General features: G+C 39.9%; 1 protein-coding gene and 1 long non-coding RNA gene across 2 annotated transcripts; one reads left to right on the forward strand and one right to left on the reverse strand.

The window, feature by feature from the left end:
* Positions 1-1,246: 1,246 nt before the first annotated feature.
* Positions 1,247-10,044, forward strand: LOC108360282 (uncharacterized). Its single transcript, XM_017612496.1, has 3 exons — positions 1,247-1,722; positions 8,782-8,941; positions 9,003-10,044. The coding sequence occupies exons 1-3, from the start codon at positions 1,458-1,460 to the stop codon at positions 9,727-9,729; spliced, it is 1,152 nt and encodes a 383-aa protein (XP_017467985.1). The 5' UTR covers positions 1,247-1,457; the 3' UTR covers positions 9,730-10,044.
* On the reverse strand, positions 3,333-13,310 carry LOC108360283 (uncharacterized). Its single transcript, XR_001847084.1, has 3 exons — positions 13,298-13,310; positions 13,123-13,128; positions 3,333-3,429 (listed from the first exon to the last, which is right to left on the reverse strand). It is a non-coding gene; the product is annotated as an uncharacterized LOC108360283 (long non-coding RNA).
* Between the last annotated feature and the right edge of the window lie 2,767 nt (positions 13,311-16,077).

The following is a 16,077-nucleotide window of genomic DNA, read 5'->3' on the forward strand; positions in this document are numbered from 1 at the left end:
TGCGGCAAAACAACAGCAACAACAAAAATGTATGAAACGAATTCAAACCAGCTGATTTTTGACTAATCAAAGTAAGCCGTTTTGTTGCGGCAACGTTTTGATTGTGCCGTCTCGCTATCGTTTGTGAGTTTCTTTTTTCAGTCAAAAGCATACGCAGAAAAGATATTCTATCTGTCGGAGCCTTAAGATTTACGAGTACATTTCTTTACATCCACGTGGTTTTGAGCATATACATTTTTAGTATAGAAACACTAAGGGCCGGTTGCTCAAAGCCTGATTAACACTAATCGTCGGTTAACATCGACGTTTTCGACTCCATGCATATAACACGGTGTCGGTAACGTCGATAACGATGTTTAACCAGGGATTAGTGTCAACCAGGCTTTGAGCAACCGGCCCTAAATTTCTGCACAATTAAGGGCCGGTTGCTCAAAGCCTGGTTGACACTAATCACCGATTAACATTGTTATCGACGTTTTCGACTCCATTCAAATAACATGGTGTCGGTAACGTCGATAACGATGTTTAACCGAAGATTAGTGTCAACCAGGCTTTGAGCAACCGGCCCTAAGGGCCAGTTGTTCAATGCCTGATGAGCACAAATCGGAGGTAGAAGCTCCGGTTAAATACAAGTACTGCTTTATCGATCACATGTTATATGCATTATGTCGAAACCGTCGATAATGTTGTTTAACCGGCAAGTAGTGATAACCAGACATTGAACAACCGCCTGCGATAGCTCGAGGGCGATATCTCCTGCTATCTATCGCCTGCGATTAGCGGCGAGCCATCTCCACAAGCGGTTCATCAATGTACATCAAGTAAGTAAATAACAAATATTTTGCTATTCAATGTATCTAATTTAGTCCTCTTTTTCACAAAAGTAATTTACATTCTAAGAAACTAATTGGTTATTTGTACCAGCAAAATTAGTGCAATGTATTGAAGTGTGAACGCTTTATAATGAATTTTGCTAAAGTTTTTTTGTCGCCGATGTGGTGGTGTTATCATCGTCCAAGCTTGACGCGAACAAAATACAAATCAAATTCTTTTGCTTTTATATTCAAAAACTCTAAGAAAGACTTGGATGCTATGCATATTTTTGCAGCTTGCTTCATTTTGCACACATATTAGGACACAGCGAGCGATTGCATAATGATTAATTTTCTACTGTGTCACTCTGTTCTGTTTCAACGCGTTTCTCTTATTATGAAAACTTGTTTCTTCACAACTATTTGGCATTTTGTTGTCCCCCTTGCTGTTTTTTTGACGCTGCTAATAGCAGTTTTGCAGTACGCGTATAGTTAATGTGAAACAGATATATCTCACGGCCATCCTTATTTAAAAGTAGGAGTGAGCAAGATGGAATTAGTATTGTTCAGATATTTTGCACGCAGCTAGCAGCTGCGACGCGTATTTAGTTATTTTAAGTTTTCCGCGTACGCGTGTATTGTAAAATGGAGGGAGCTGTGACAATTTCCAACAATCTACACAAACCAGAAAATCGAGAAAAAGCAAAGAATCGTAAATCAAATAGTGATATAGAAGTGAAAATAAATTCCATGAAATTAATTCGTTTGGTGCGGTCTCAAGAGGTTCTTTACAATAGTTTTGCGGAAGGCTACAGTGATAAGAACCACAAAGAAATTATATGGGAGCGCCTTTATAGATCATTGTTCCCATTTTATGACACATACAAAGCAGAGCATCAGGACGTTATTCGTAAGTATATAACCACAGCAGGTACATTCATGCCTCTGTTTTCTTTTCCTTGTGCTGCATAATTTAATGAGTTACCATGGTCGTTCAGGTGGTGGCAGGCTGTATATGTATATATACATGCATCTATCTACATACCAAGCTAAAGCATGACCGAATGAATATTTGGTGCATGCAAGCGAAAACAAAAAATAGCTGCTTATTTGTGGCTTCGCTAACAATCATCTCGATGTACATATATATGTATATTCGAATGTATTTAAAGAAGTTCCGCTGTTATGCCGGTGGTTCTGGGGATTACACGATATATTTATACTCGATAACTTAATGGTACATCCATGGTTATTGAGAGATGTGTTACATAAAAAAAGTTAGGGAAATAAAGGAATTTTTCTTTATTATATATGTTACATATATGCCACCTGTTTGCTCGATTCCGCTGTATTTAGGGGCACGGTATGTGAAGAAATATTTGTGGAACCTTAGGTGAGGGCTTCAGCAGTTTTAAAAATAGCCGACGTGAGCTGTATGCATATACAGTGAAAGCTGCCATAAGCGGACAGTGATGCCTACCTGCTTTTTGTCCCCCTATGAGAGATGTCGGCCTTTGGGAATTTCGTAAAACAGGGTACTCTTTATCAATTTGTATAATGATTTTGGGTTGCTGTGCCCAAAAGCGCGAATCGAATCAAAACTTGTAGACAACAGCTTTATTACAAAAATAAAAGGGAAATCTTTAGCTATTTGTACAACGATTTAGGGGTGGGGGCGGAGGAGAGGGGGCGTGGTTCCCCAAACCCCCCCTAAACGAAAGAGGATGAACGCCGCTTTATGAAAAGTCACCCCTCACGCGCCCTCCCCCCCACAAGACCCCTTTGGATTTTTTCCAAAACGATTATAACCCTCACTACTCCTTTCTCTGTTGCCCAAGAAGAGGGGCTGAACACCTTTTGCAGAGAGTAGAATTCTCCTTTCTTTGTTGCCAAAGAAGGGAGGCTGAACACATTTTGCAGATAATACCTTTCTGCGTAGGCGGCCTTCGGCCGAGCTTAGGGGTTATAACCCTCACTAAGTAAAATTCTCCTTTCTGTTTTGCTAAAGAAGAGGGGCTGAACACCTTTTGCAGAGATATTTCGTGGATATTTTTTTTTTGACAGCTCAGCTCGGAAACTTACAAAAAATACCATATTTCCAACCGACGTTATTAATAAATTAGTGCACAGATATAGTAAATTTTATTTTTGTAATAAACCCTGCAAACCAAAGTTCCCGAAATCTTAACGAAATCTTTAGGAGTATCTGATTTCTGTAACGATTTTTTTTCCGAATCTTCAAAGAAAATTATATGAAGTGGTTGACACGAACTCGTAAAGAAATTTCTGTACGAAATATAAAGAAAATTATGAAAAAAGTCTGCAAGAAATTCTTCACATAGCAGCATTATTTTCATTTCTTTACCGCTTTTCTTCCGAAATTTCGGAAAAGAATGGAAGTGTGCGTAATTTAATTCATTTTAGAAAAATCGGCAAAAAATCGGATGGGATCTTTCCGAATTCTTTAAAATTTCTTTACGATTCAGAATACTCTGATAAAATGGTTTGCAGGGAAAGCGTGAACTGTTTTCTACAAGTGTGTGTAAAAGGTTTTTGATTCGATTCACGCGTTTGGCAAAGCAACCCAAAATCGTTTTACAAATTCATAAAGAGTACCCTAATTATCTAGATGGACTTTCAACACCTAAAATTCATCAAAATTTAGGCAACGGAGTACGATTAGACGCGTCTGGAACAAAGTAACAAGAATCCGAAGGCGGAAATTAACTTTTTATCAGATCAAAAGTTGTTAACAAAAAACATTTCCACAATTGTACCTTTTTTATTCCCTTACTACACTCACAAAAACGCACAAATTGCCCATATATTACGATACATACAACCATAATACTTCATTTTAGCCATATATGTTAAAATATGGCTAAATATATCACTAAAAACTTGTATATATTGGTCTTTTCCACTTTCCGCGTTGAGATCCTTGATACGGAGATTTCCGGCACAGGCCTGACGAAGGTTGTCTCGCTCATCGGTTAGAACAACCGCTTCAGTAGGGAAGTTTGGACGGACAACCCTGCGGAACAAACGTTCACCTATGTGGATGTCGTTGGTGTGGGGAGCGTAGCGAAGGTGCTTTCAGTAAATTCCGCGAAGCCTTTCCAATCAGATTTAGTAAAGTTGATATAAAGTCTTTCTGGTTTATCGATGGAGATGATTATGGGCAGATGGTATGATGCCAAGATCAGCATAGGTCGCCATGATACGCTGTTTATCAGACCAGCGCTGTCTATTGTTGTGTCTAGTGAGCTGCAGGAGCTGCCCATATTCCTGGTGGGTGCGTCGTCGTTCATTGTGCAGAATGTCGAATCGTCTATCTGCTCAGCCAAGTGTTGTTGTTGTTGTTGTTGTAGCGGCTACAACAACCCCGCCCAGGACGGTTGGTATCTCAGTCGTTGTCGTCAAGTTCCACTAACGGCACCCTAGGAAGCGTGCAGCTTCTGTGGGGTTGGTCCACAGGGACAAGGCCGTTAGGTTTGTCGGGTTTTCCGGGCATGCGAAGAGATGTTTCGAGTCATGTGGGGTCTCTCCGCATGCTGGACACTTATTTGGCACATCCTCATTCAATCTACTCAGGTAGGAGTTTAACCTGCTGCAGTAGCCTGAGCGAAGTTGTGCTAGTGTCGTTCGTGTCTCCCGAGGCAGTTGAAGCTCCGTCTCGTCTGTGTCCGGGGGCGGTATGCCTATAACGGCATTCACAGGTCTAGAGTCTACATAACTCGAGACTGACTCCCTGTGAATGCCGTTCAGGGCCAGTCGGTAAGCTGACGGGTCCAGAGGTTGCTTGATGAACCTCTGGACTTCGTCCGGCAGTTCGTATAGATGCCTCCTGACGTGCCTAGGCGAGGGCTCCTCTGCAAGCAGTTGTCTGTTTGGGTGGCCACTTCGGTGGCTCCCGATCAGGAACTGATTGCAGAGCATTATGTTGTGCTCCTTTACGGGGAGCATTTGCGCCTCGCCGTGGAGATGGTGTTCGGGCGACATCAGGAGGCATCTTGGCGCTGTCCTGAGTGCGGTGTTCTGTACAGTCTGTAGCTTCGTCCACTGCGTCCTACTAGTCCCCGGCGACCACACTGGCGCTGCGTAGTTTAAAACCGGCCGGCCTATTGCCTTGTATGTTGCCAGCAACGTTTCTTTGTCTTTGCCCCAAGTACTGCCGGCTAGCGACTTGAGGACCTTGTTGCGGCTCTGTACTTTATTGACAATAGCGGTTGAGTGCGCAGAGAAGGAGAGCAGGCTGTCGAATGTTACTCCGAGTATTTTGGGGTTATTCACCGTCGGAATTGGTGTGTCATCGACGTGAATCCCCAGCGGTAGCCTGACCTCCTTCGTCCAGGTTGTGAACAGGGTCGCGGAGGATTTCGTAGGGGAGAGGGCTAGACACTTTGCAGTGAAGAAGCGAGAAAGTTCGGAGAGATAGCCGTTTACTTTCGAACACAGGTCATCAATTCCATTCCCAGTCGCCATGATCGAGCAATCGTCGGCATAAGAGACAATCGAGACTCCCTCTGGTGGTTGAGGGAGCTTTGAAATGTAAAAGTTAAACAGTAGCGGGGAAAGGACACCACCCTGAGGAACCCCCTGTTTTATTTTTCGCTGCTTACTCGTTTTGTCTCTAAACATTACCGACGAATGTCGACCACTCAGATAATTTGCCGACCACCGTTTGAGCCTCTGTGGGAGAGAGGAGGCCTCTATATCTTCTAGTAGCGTGGAATGGCAGACGGTGTCAAACGCCTTTGACAAGTCCAACGCTACTAGAATCGTTCTCTCACAGGGACGGTTACGGTTAAGGCCACGAGTTATCTGAGTGTTTATGGCGTTAAGTGCTGTTGTTGTACTGTGCACTTTACGGAAACCATGCTGATGCTTCGCTGGGGTCAGGTGGTTTGTGAAGTACGGGAGTAGCAAGGCCTCGAGTGTCTTCGCTACCGGGGAAAGGAGTGTTATCGGACGATACGAATCTCCTTTGTTGGCAGGTTTCCCCGGTTTGAGCAGTGGGACCACTCTCCCCACCTTCCAGATGTCTGGGATGATGAGAGTGGCCATTGACAAGTTGAGGACCTCCGTTAGGTACGCTACCCCCGCAGGACCCAAATTTTTCAGCATCAGCATGCATATTCCGTCGGGACCCATGGCTTTGGAGGCTTTCGCCTTCCCGATGGCCACCTGAACTTCACCGCAAGTGAAAGCAAGGGGGGCACAAGTTGTTGGCAGTTTGTGCAGCCTTCTGGTCACTCGACGCTTGGCTTTGTCCACCGGAGGATGCAGTATGAACTGCCGGCTAAAATAGCTCGCGCATCGCTCCGGGTCCGACGAAGCATGGTCGCCGAAGGAAATTTCGACTCTGTCGTCGTGCTTCGTCGGATTAGACAATGACCTCACGGTTGACCAAAGCTTGCTCACACCAGAGGTGAAATTACAAGTCTTCAGATGCTCCTCCCACTTCTTCCGCTTATGTACGTTTACAAGTTGCCGAATCTCCGCGTTGAGATCCCTGATACGGGGATCTCCGGGATCGGCCTGACGAAGGCTATCACGCTCATCGGCTAGAACAGCCGCTTCGGCAGGGAAGTTTGGACGTGGGTCCGATATACACCCTGCCGGTATGAAGCGAGCTGCAGCAGCAGTGATAGCCCTGCGGAACTTACGTTCACCGAGATGGACGTCGGTTGGTGTGGGGAGCGCTGTGAAGGTGTTTTCGGTAAACTCCGCGTAACCTTTCCAATCAGCTTTAGAAAAGTTGATATAGGTCCGGTGTTTGGCGGAGGCAAAGTCGGTTGGTTTATCAATCGAGATGACTATGGGTAGATGGTCTGATGCTAGAGTCAGCATAGGTCGCCACGTTATGCTGTTTATCAGACCAGCGCTGACTATTGTGATGTCTGGCGAGCTACTGCAGTTACCCATAATCCTGGTGGGTGCGTCGTCGTTCATTGTGCAGAATGTCGAATCGTCTATCTGCTCAGCCAAGTCTGTTCCCCTACGATCGTTTGACAGGCTTGAGTGCCAAAGATCGTGGTGCGCATTAAAGTCACCTACTACCATACGGTTTTCACCTCTGAGGAGCGCACCTATATCAGGGTGATATCCTGCCGGGCAGCAGGTGACAGGGGGTATGTATATGTTAAATATTTCGAGCTCGACATCGCCTGACCGGATAGCGATGCCCTGACATTCTAGGGTGGTATCCCTGCGGTCGATGTCTGCTTCGATAAGACGATACTGCACGGTGTGGTGCGTGATGAACGCTAAGCCACCACCATTATCTCGCTCGCGATCTCGACGGTGCACGTTGTACCCGGCGCAATTCAACAAAGTTGAATTGCTGTGCAACTTCGTCTCTTGGACCGCAGCTATCAATATACCATGCCGACACATGAAGACGGTTATCTCCTCAATCTTGCTCTGTAGCCCGTTGCAGTTAAATTGAAGGAGCTTCATGTGGTTCGGGAGACGTGTCGTGATGTGGGGTGTAAGGGATGTGTATGTTCTTGCCGCCGTTGGCTGTGTGTGCTGCTGAGGTGATTGCCGCCCTGTGGTGGTGGTGGGGGGCGTCGCAATTGAAGTCTGCGACCGAGCAGCGCAACACGGGCCCTCGAAGTTCCCCGTCCAATCTCGCGTGGTACGCAGACCTGAACATGCCCTAAAGTGGCACCAGCCAAGGCAGGTGTTGCACTTGACTGATGTCACATTACGGAATATCCTGGTCTGACATACCGTGCAGATTGTAGGGGGAACCAGGAGTTGTTGGCGGCGGCGTGTGGGTGGTGGTGCGGTTGTGTGTGTTATGTGGTCTGTGGTGGCTGTGGTACGGTCTGTGGTGTTATTATGTTGTTGTGTTGTGGTGACTGTGTGTGGCTGCTGTGTGAGTGTGTGGGGCTGCTCGGGCGGACTAAGGTTAGCCGTGGAGGCTGCTCTGTTTGAGCAACAGGGGGCCACGTACGACGTGGTCCACTTTCGATGTGTCCGTAGTCCTGAGCAGACTCTAAGGTGACCCCTCGCAGGCATTACACTTGACTGAGGTGGAGTTGTGGTGTAGTCGTCTCCGGCATACACAGCAGGTGTAGATTTCTGGCCCTGGGTTTGACTCGATGCCAGCCCTGAGTAGAAGAATACGTAGTGAATGTAGCCCTATGGACGAACAACTTCTGAGATACTTCGCCGACCTAAACGGGGTAAGAACCTTGCAGAGCTAAGCTACTCCCACCGGAACAAACATTTTTGAGCATCACTTTGCAAATTCCGTTGGGGACAATTACTTTGGGGCTTTCACCTAACAGATGGCCGCCTGGACTGTTTGGTAAAAGCAAGTGGTGCATTATTTTTTGGTAGTTTGTGCCGCGTTGTTGTTGTTGTTGGTGTTAAAACGGCAGCCTTTTCTGCGGCTCCTGCAGGAAAAAAATGATTAAATAAACATTTGGATATTAATATTTGAAGTCTCCCGAAGAGAACCACAGTTTTCCGATCGAAAAATATTGATATTCAAGAAGTTTATACGAAAAGTTTTTTTTTCGCTCATATAAAATACAGCGAAAACATTGAGCGCCTTAAGCACTCCCTAAATATTTTTTGATTTCAAAATAAAACATGTAATTTTTAAGCAAAAAAAAACCGACATCAATTCTCATATAAAAATTTAAGATTATAGTTAATTTCTTAATGATCCAATGATTGGAATTAAACCAAATTAGTATGGGACCACCTGTGAGGTGGTGAATTGTAGAAATCGGTTAACGTGGTCCAAAGTTATGTAACGTAACGTACATAAAAAAAATATTCCGATGATTTGATAACCTTCTCCTTCTTCTGCACTGTAGATTCGTACTTAATTTTTATGAAAATTCATTAAAAAGCTTTCCTAAATAGTGCTTAAAATAATTTAGATACACACATATGCACATACTGGATAAAAAGTAATTGTAAAACTTTTTAATTTCTTAATTTATAGGAGCGAATGTACGCCGTCGATGGAAAACTCTGCGCGACTCCATTTCGCGCGAGGTCAAAAAGAATGCCACCGTTGAAAATTATGCACGAAAGAAGGAGAGCCCAATTATTTCCGAACTAGAGTTCTTGATACCTCATATCAAAAGCGCACATTGCGCAAAGTAAGTTTAAAGGCAGCTTAATCCTTATCGCAAAAAAATTTACTTGAATGTTTCGTTTCAGGTTGGCTGATGAGTTGGGGCTGCGGGAATGTTACAACACCACAATACCGGCGGACATTGAGGTACAAGAGGATGAAGATAGTCTAAGCGACCTGATAGACTTGACTGAAGAGTGCGATATTAAACCCTTTATTAAGCAAGATGGATTCGAGTACGATGAAATGGACACTTTGGACGATACCTTTCCACATGAATCCCTCTCTATCGAAATCAATGGCGATGTCACAAATGGTCTCACAAATGGTATTGATGTAGTACCAGCCAAGGAAACAGATGACACGGCTGAATCCACATGGAATGCGGAATTCTGCACAGTGGCACAATATAAAGGAGGTGAATTCATTAACCCCGTTGAGTTGGTTGCAGAGCAAGAAAATGGAGGGAATGGAGAATGTGAAGAAACGGCAGAACGAGAGAGGGAACGGGAAAGCGAAGCAGAAGCAGAGAAGTCATCACCAATACCCGCTAACACCACTAGTCCCGCCGAACCTGCAAATAAACGGCCGCGTTACCATCTGGAAGAGTCATCTAAAGAATTACAAGCCAAAATACTTCAATTGCTGAGCAGTCTGGAGCATCGCGAACGTAGTGATCATGAGGGCCAAGACGAGGATCGCATGTTTCTGTTATCTCTTGTGTCCGATTTAAAGAGAGTGCCTGCAGCGAAAAAAATGACTGTTAAAATGGAAATAGTAACGGCCATTGCACGAGCCAATGAATGTCAATGAAAATTAGTTAGTTACATAAGTTTAGGGATCACAATTTATGGCCAGTGTAATCACTTTAGCAGTGTTATCACATGGCCAAATGGCTTTATATGCAAGGAAGTGTGTATAGTATAGCAACGGGAAGGTAACTTAGTCAGATGTATAATTGTACAAACCACGCACTATGGGCTAAATTGCATTTTTTTAATGTAATATACCGGGAAGGAATAGAGCTAGCTCTATTTTTTTTTATAATTAGCGGTTGGAATAAGGGTGAATGGTTTTCAAAATATGTATACCGTTATCCATTCGTCCTGAATGCGATTGCTTTATAAAAAATAGAACCATTTTGATATATGAGTGTTTTTACCCCCTAGAAAATAAATTATGAAACCTCTCATACGCGGTTTTGCATTTTGTTGATAGGCGGTTTTATACTATAAACGACGATATGTATGTATACATATGCATGTAACACCGACTCCGGCCGGCTAATTTTTTTGTAAAGTTATTTCCTTTCATATAAGTAATATCTGTGTTCATATGGAAAAGTAGCTTATGTCCAAAGGCTGGCTTTAGTATAATGCGGTATTCCCTTTATTCTTTAAACGACAAGGAATTTTTTGATGAGACTTAATAAGAATATTGACTTGCTAGTATCGAAACTACTTCTTGCACGTTTATTTGCCCAAGGTTCTTCAACAGCTCAGCGCCAGTGAGTCATTCGCAATCGTATGCTGTGAATGCCGATTTATACTAAAGCCAGCTTTTTGACATAAGCTACATTTCCATACGAACACAGATTTGTACCATATACATATGAACCAAATCGGGCCATAGATAAATTTTAAATTTCCACCTGCAAGGTGCAGGAGTCGAGATATTTGAAAAACTCGTATTTAAGGTCCAATTTTGGGTCATATTTGGAATTTATATAACTTATATGAATGGAAATAATTCCCCAAAAAGTATATCTGGTAAGGTTGATATATACAGTGACTCGAGCAAGTATTCACGTGCTGATTTTTTCAAATATTTACAATGATTTTCAAGATCTTTGTTATTTTCCATATAAATCAAATTTTCAAACTTTTTGCCAAATTTAGGAAAATTTCACAAATTTTCATAAAAATTTAGAGCTTTTTAATAAGAATCTGTAGAACTTTTTTATGTATGCAGTTTTATATCCATATAATTTTAGTGTAATGAAGTGTAAATTTCAAGCGGCTACAAAAACGCGTTGAGTTTTAATAATTTTTTTTTTCTGACGGATTTTTGGTCTTTTTTCCATATAAACACGAATTTCTTAGAAAATTAAATGCGCAAGACCGTACGCAACAAAATTTCAAAATATCAACGTCAGTTTTTGTAAATTGTGTTTGTTATATAAAAAAAGCGGTCACAAAAAAAACTTGAAACTTGCTCTTAATTAGACTAACTAAAATTGAATACCCATATTTGCTTTAAAGATTCAGATTAAAAGCTCAAAATTTTAATGAAACTTTGTTGAATCTTCGTAAATTTTGTATGAAGTTTGAGTATATAACTGGTTATACCTAAAACTTGGACAATTTTTTATAGAAAAAACAAAAAAAAAAAATAACTTGAAAAACGTAAGTATATATACATATATATATTTTGAAAACCATCCCCCCCATTATTGCAACCCATCTAATAAATTTTTTTTTATCGATATCGTGATTTGCCTTCGAGATACAGCAAAAAGAAAAGCGAAAGATAATCGATTTTTTGAACGTGATCAAATTCGGCCCTTTTTTCCAACCTTTACACTAAAGAACGTTTACGGTCGTTATATTATTCCTTTAATCGACATAACTCGAACTTTATTTAAGAAAAAATTTGGATTAGCTCTATTTCTCATTATATTAGGTTTTAAACATAGTGCGACATTTGTCAGTAGTATCATTCACAAGTAATTGGGTTTTGGTTTCGTTTTAGTAAACTAAATGCACCGGTTTTGACGCGGGAGAAGTTAGTTGATATTTAAGGCTTGTCTTACTGTGCATTTGCCGTCTAATAAGGGAAAACATTTGGCCAAGGCAAATTTAACATGGTTAGCAGTAGATAATCAGATTTGATTGTATTTTTTTTTTGCATTTGGTCTGTAAATGTTATATTTGTTAACATTTTACTTAAAAGTCTAAACAATTTTGTTTGCCTATTTCGACATTTGAAAGTCTAAAATTAATAACGAAATACACAAAGCTTTTTTACCAGTTAGTTTGCTTTAAAATAAGTCTTCAGTTTTGCACAACCGTTGCTAAATCGATAATGTGTCCCTTTATGGTGAATCAAATAAACGGTATCGGCATTAATTAAAGAGAAGAAAGTTATGGCAAAATGTATTGACAATGTGTCGTCAAAATATGAAAGTGAAAACCGGCCTTTAGGGATTATAGCTGTTTTGCAACAATAAGTCGAACTTAGTGGAAAATATAATAAGGTTCTCGCACTCGGTATCGAAAAAGTCATTCGCTGGGCGAGAGAGTCAGAAAGAAACAACACTGACACTGACAAGTTGTAGGTTGGATGAATAACTAAGCTATTGTTAGGAATATCGTTATGCTGATCGCACACGAGGCAACCGTTGAAGCAGCCAAGTCCCGTTGCTTCTAGTGCAGCATAGTTTCTCATGGCGACGGTTATGGCTGAATATCAAAACACTTTCATATTTTTGTTTGTTGCCGCGAAGGTTGGCTCGTGTGTGGTTAGCATAAGGATGCTTTCTATCACGCTCATGACTTTGTGCAAAACATTCCCATATAAATATGTAAGTTTTAATGAGTAGTCCTAACTTGTAAAAATTGATATAAAAAGACAAATATATGTATACATGAAGAAGCGTTTATATATATAGTCCACAATGTTCGGATAGAATTTATGACCAAACAAAGAAAAACACATATTTACATACGAACATATGTATAAATACAAAAATCATAGCTGACCTTGGAAGGTTGTGTAAATAAATAAGGAAGATTTCTTACCATCCACTTTATGTAGAAAACAAACAATTAAATTAACAATAATGGTTATTTAATACTTAATCAGTTTAAAGTAGTTTTTTAAATAAAGAAATTAAACATGCTTAAATTATTATTCTTAGGCTTACAGTGGTGGAAAATAAATAGGGACCCGATATTTTTTCAAATATTGCCTATTTTTCTTTCGTTTATTTAATATTTATTATTTATTTATAAAATTATTATTATTATTTATATATAAATTCCTATTTCAATATTGAGCACAATTGCATATAAATTTTCAACTTTCTAATCAGATTTTCACGAATTTTTTGGGTATGTAGTTTTATAGCCCATTAAATTTTAGTAGAATAAAGTGTAAGTTTTAAGTTGCCCAAAATCGCGTTGATTTTTGGCAACTGTTTTGAACCATTTTCTTCCATACAAAGTATGTTCGACAATAAATTTAATGGGCTATAAAACTGAATACACAAAAACCTGATTAAAAAGTTTAAAATTTAGATGCAATTTTGCAGAATTTTTATAATTTTTGCATAAGTTTGAAATATGAATTTATATGGTTTTTGTTAAATAATGAGCAATACTTTTATAAAAAAATACTAACTATTAAGGAAACATAAGAAAAATAGGAAAAAATTGTTAAAATGTCGTGTCCGTATTTATTTTTTCATCACTGTATATGTAAAAAAGAAATTATCTCAATCGTTTTTATAAGCGAAAGTAAATATGTATTTAGCTGTACTAATTTCTAACGCTTGAGTTCATTAATTTTTTAACCGACTTCAAAAAAAGGAGAAGGTTATCAATTCGTCGGAATAAACCTATGTTTTTTTATGTATCTAACTTTTGACCCCGTCAACCGATTTCGATTTTTCTATCTGAAAGGTAGTGTCTCACAGGTGGTCCCATACTAATTTGGTTTAGATCCGATCATTGGATCATGAAGAAATTAACGGTACTCCTAAATTTTTATATGAGAATTGAAGTCGGTTATGGTTTTGCTAAAAATTACTTGTTTATTGTTTAATTTTAATTTTATATCAACAAATAATAGTTCCACGACATTTTATATTTAATTAGATGCAATGGTAAACCAAAATTAGTGCTACGAGCAATGAAAGTAAGAATAAGAAAAAAATTAATAATGCAAAATTATGTTATTGGATTTATATGAAGTAAACTGCCTTATATTTGGGAAAAAGGGGTCTTCTTAAGCGGATGTCCAAGAACCGATTTTTAGAAGCTGGCCTTCCCACTCTTCCTCTACTTAGTTTAATAATTTAATATTATATACAGTTTATTTAACAAAGCTCATATACAGGCAGGTTCTGCAATTCATTTACGAGTGAATTTCAACCCCTGTGAATTGCAGAACCTGCCTGAACATACAATTTAACAAGTTAACACTAGCAGAGCATTGTTGTGCGCTTGGTCGCGGCCATGGCATGGATAACTAGATATGAAACTCCCTCATTTTTTCTGAGAGCGCGCCCAGGAACTCGTTTTCGTACTTGGCAGCACTGCCAATCCCTGGGCAGATAAACAGCTGACACGCGAAGTGGCGAGCTACCACTAAATGTGTGGAAAATGCATCACATTGAATTCAGTGGATTTCTTCTTCCCGCATTTTTTAATATTACTATAAAACAGTATTTGTAACTAAACGCAATTTTCCTGACAATATTAACAGTGAAATATAAAATAGATATGAAGAATATTGCAACTTTTGTCCGTTGTGTTTAATCAAAAGTTTCTCCATAAATTTCTCTATAAATGCCCACACATGTTTTCGTCACAGTGGCTCTACTGGAGAATGTTATAAAAAAAATATACACTTTGACAGCGCTCTCACGAGAAAAAGAGTTTCTGCCATCCCTAAATTGGCGCGTCAAGCGCCAAACAACTGTCAAAAATCCTCATGCCCATACAATTTGTATGAAGCATCCCACAATAACGCGGCGCTAACGCCGAGCAAATGGAATTTTCATTTTTGACAGGGCGTTACGTGTTGAAGTTGGATGCGGAAGACGGAAAGAAAGAGAAAGGACAAAAAAGTGAAAGAGGAAACGAGAATAAAAACGAGAGGATCTGAGAAAACGTCAAAAATTACGACGCGTTGATTTGGGGATAGCGCGCGCTGACACTCGTCGACAATGGATAACGCAACGCTTAGCGCTCCAATTTAGGGACGGCAGTTTCATATCTAGTTATCCATGGTCGCGGCTGACAACGCAATGTCGAGTATTTCTGTATCGTTCTGTTGTTGTGGTAGCCGCACTTATGGATTATAAGCAGTGATCGGACTTAAAAATTTTGTGTGGTAGAATCTGGAAAAAAATGTGGTAGATTTCAAAAAAATGTGGTAAATCTCAGGTATTGGATCAAAATTTGTACAAAAATTAAAAAAATCTGCAAGGTTTCACCTAAATTTCAAACATTTTAATTAGAATCTAAAAAAAATCAATTTTAGTGTAATAAAGTGCAAGATTCAAGTGGCTTGAAATTGCGTTGAGTTTTGGCAACGTTTTTTGCTTGACAGCGTAAAGCAGTTCCTTCCATATGAAGATATTTTTCGCACATATTTTGAAAGATTTCTGCAACCTTGCGGAGTGCTGCCAGCTTTTGTTTTTTATCACATCACGATGTAGCGAACAAATGTGGCACGTTCCAGAAACCGCTACTTGGGATTTGCCGATTTTGGCAATTCTCAAGTAAAAGTAAAGTAAACAACGCCTCAGAAACCTTAGATGCACTTCAATTTGCTAATGCGTTCACAAAAATCGCCGTTTTTTTTTAACATTTTCGCTATTAATTCTTTTTTATAAATCACATATTTTGCAATTTAACAAAATAAAACCACGTTTCCTGTCGAAAAATTTAATATTGAGAAAATTTACTATTTTACGGCTTATTTTATCCTCCCATTCTGCCTGTTGTTAGTGTTTAGTGTTGGACAATTTTTGCCTCTTAATNATCGCCGTTTTTTTTTAACATTTTCGCTATTAATTCTTTTTTATAAATCACATATTTTGCAATTTAACAAAATAAAACCACGTTTCCTGTCGAAAAATTTAATATTGAGAAAATTTACTATTTTACGGCTTATTTTATCCTCCCATTCTGCCTGTTGTTAGTGTTTAGTGTTGGACAATTTTTGCCTCTTAATATTAAGAAAATTATGTCGAACAAAAATAAAACTACTCAAAAACGCGAATATGTGGTAGATTTCAGACCTTGTGTGGTAGTTGTGCTAGATGCTCAAAAAAGTGGCAGATCTACCACAATGTGGTAGAAGTCCGATCACTGATTATAAGCAGGCACGATCCAGAAAATAAAGGTCGCGCCATTCGCGGACCGCTAACCC

This window comes from Rhagoletis zephyria, unplaced genomic scaffold (assembly GCF_001687245.7).
Source record: "Rhagoletis zephyria isolate East Lansing unplaced genomic scaffold, Rhagoletis_zephyria_1.1 Rzeph_scaffold_00551, whole genome shotgun sequence".
In the NCBI taxonomy this organism is placed as follows: domain Eukaryota; kingdom Metazoa; phylum Arthropoda; class Insecta; order Diptera; family Tephritidae; genus Rhagoletis; species Rhagoletis zephyria.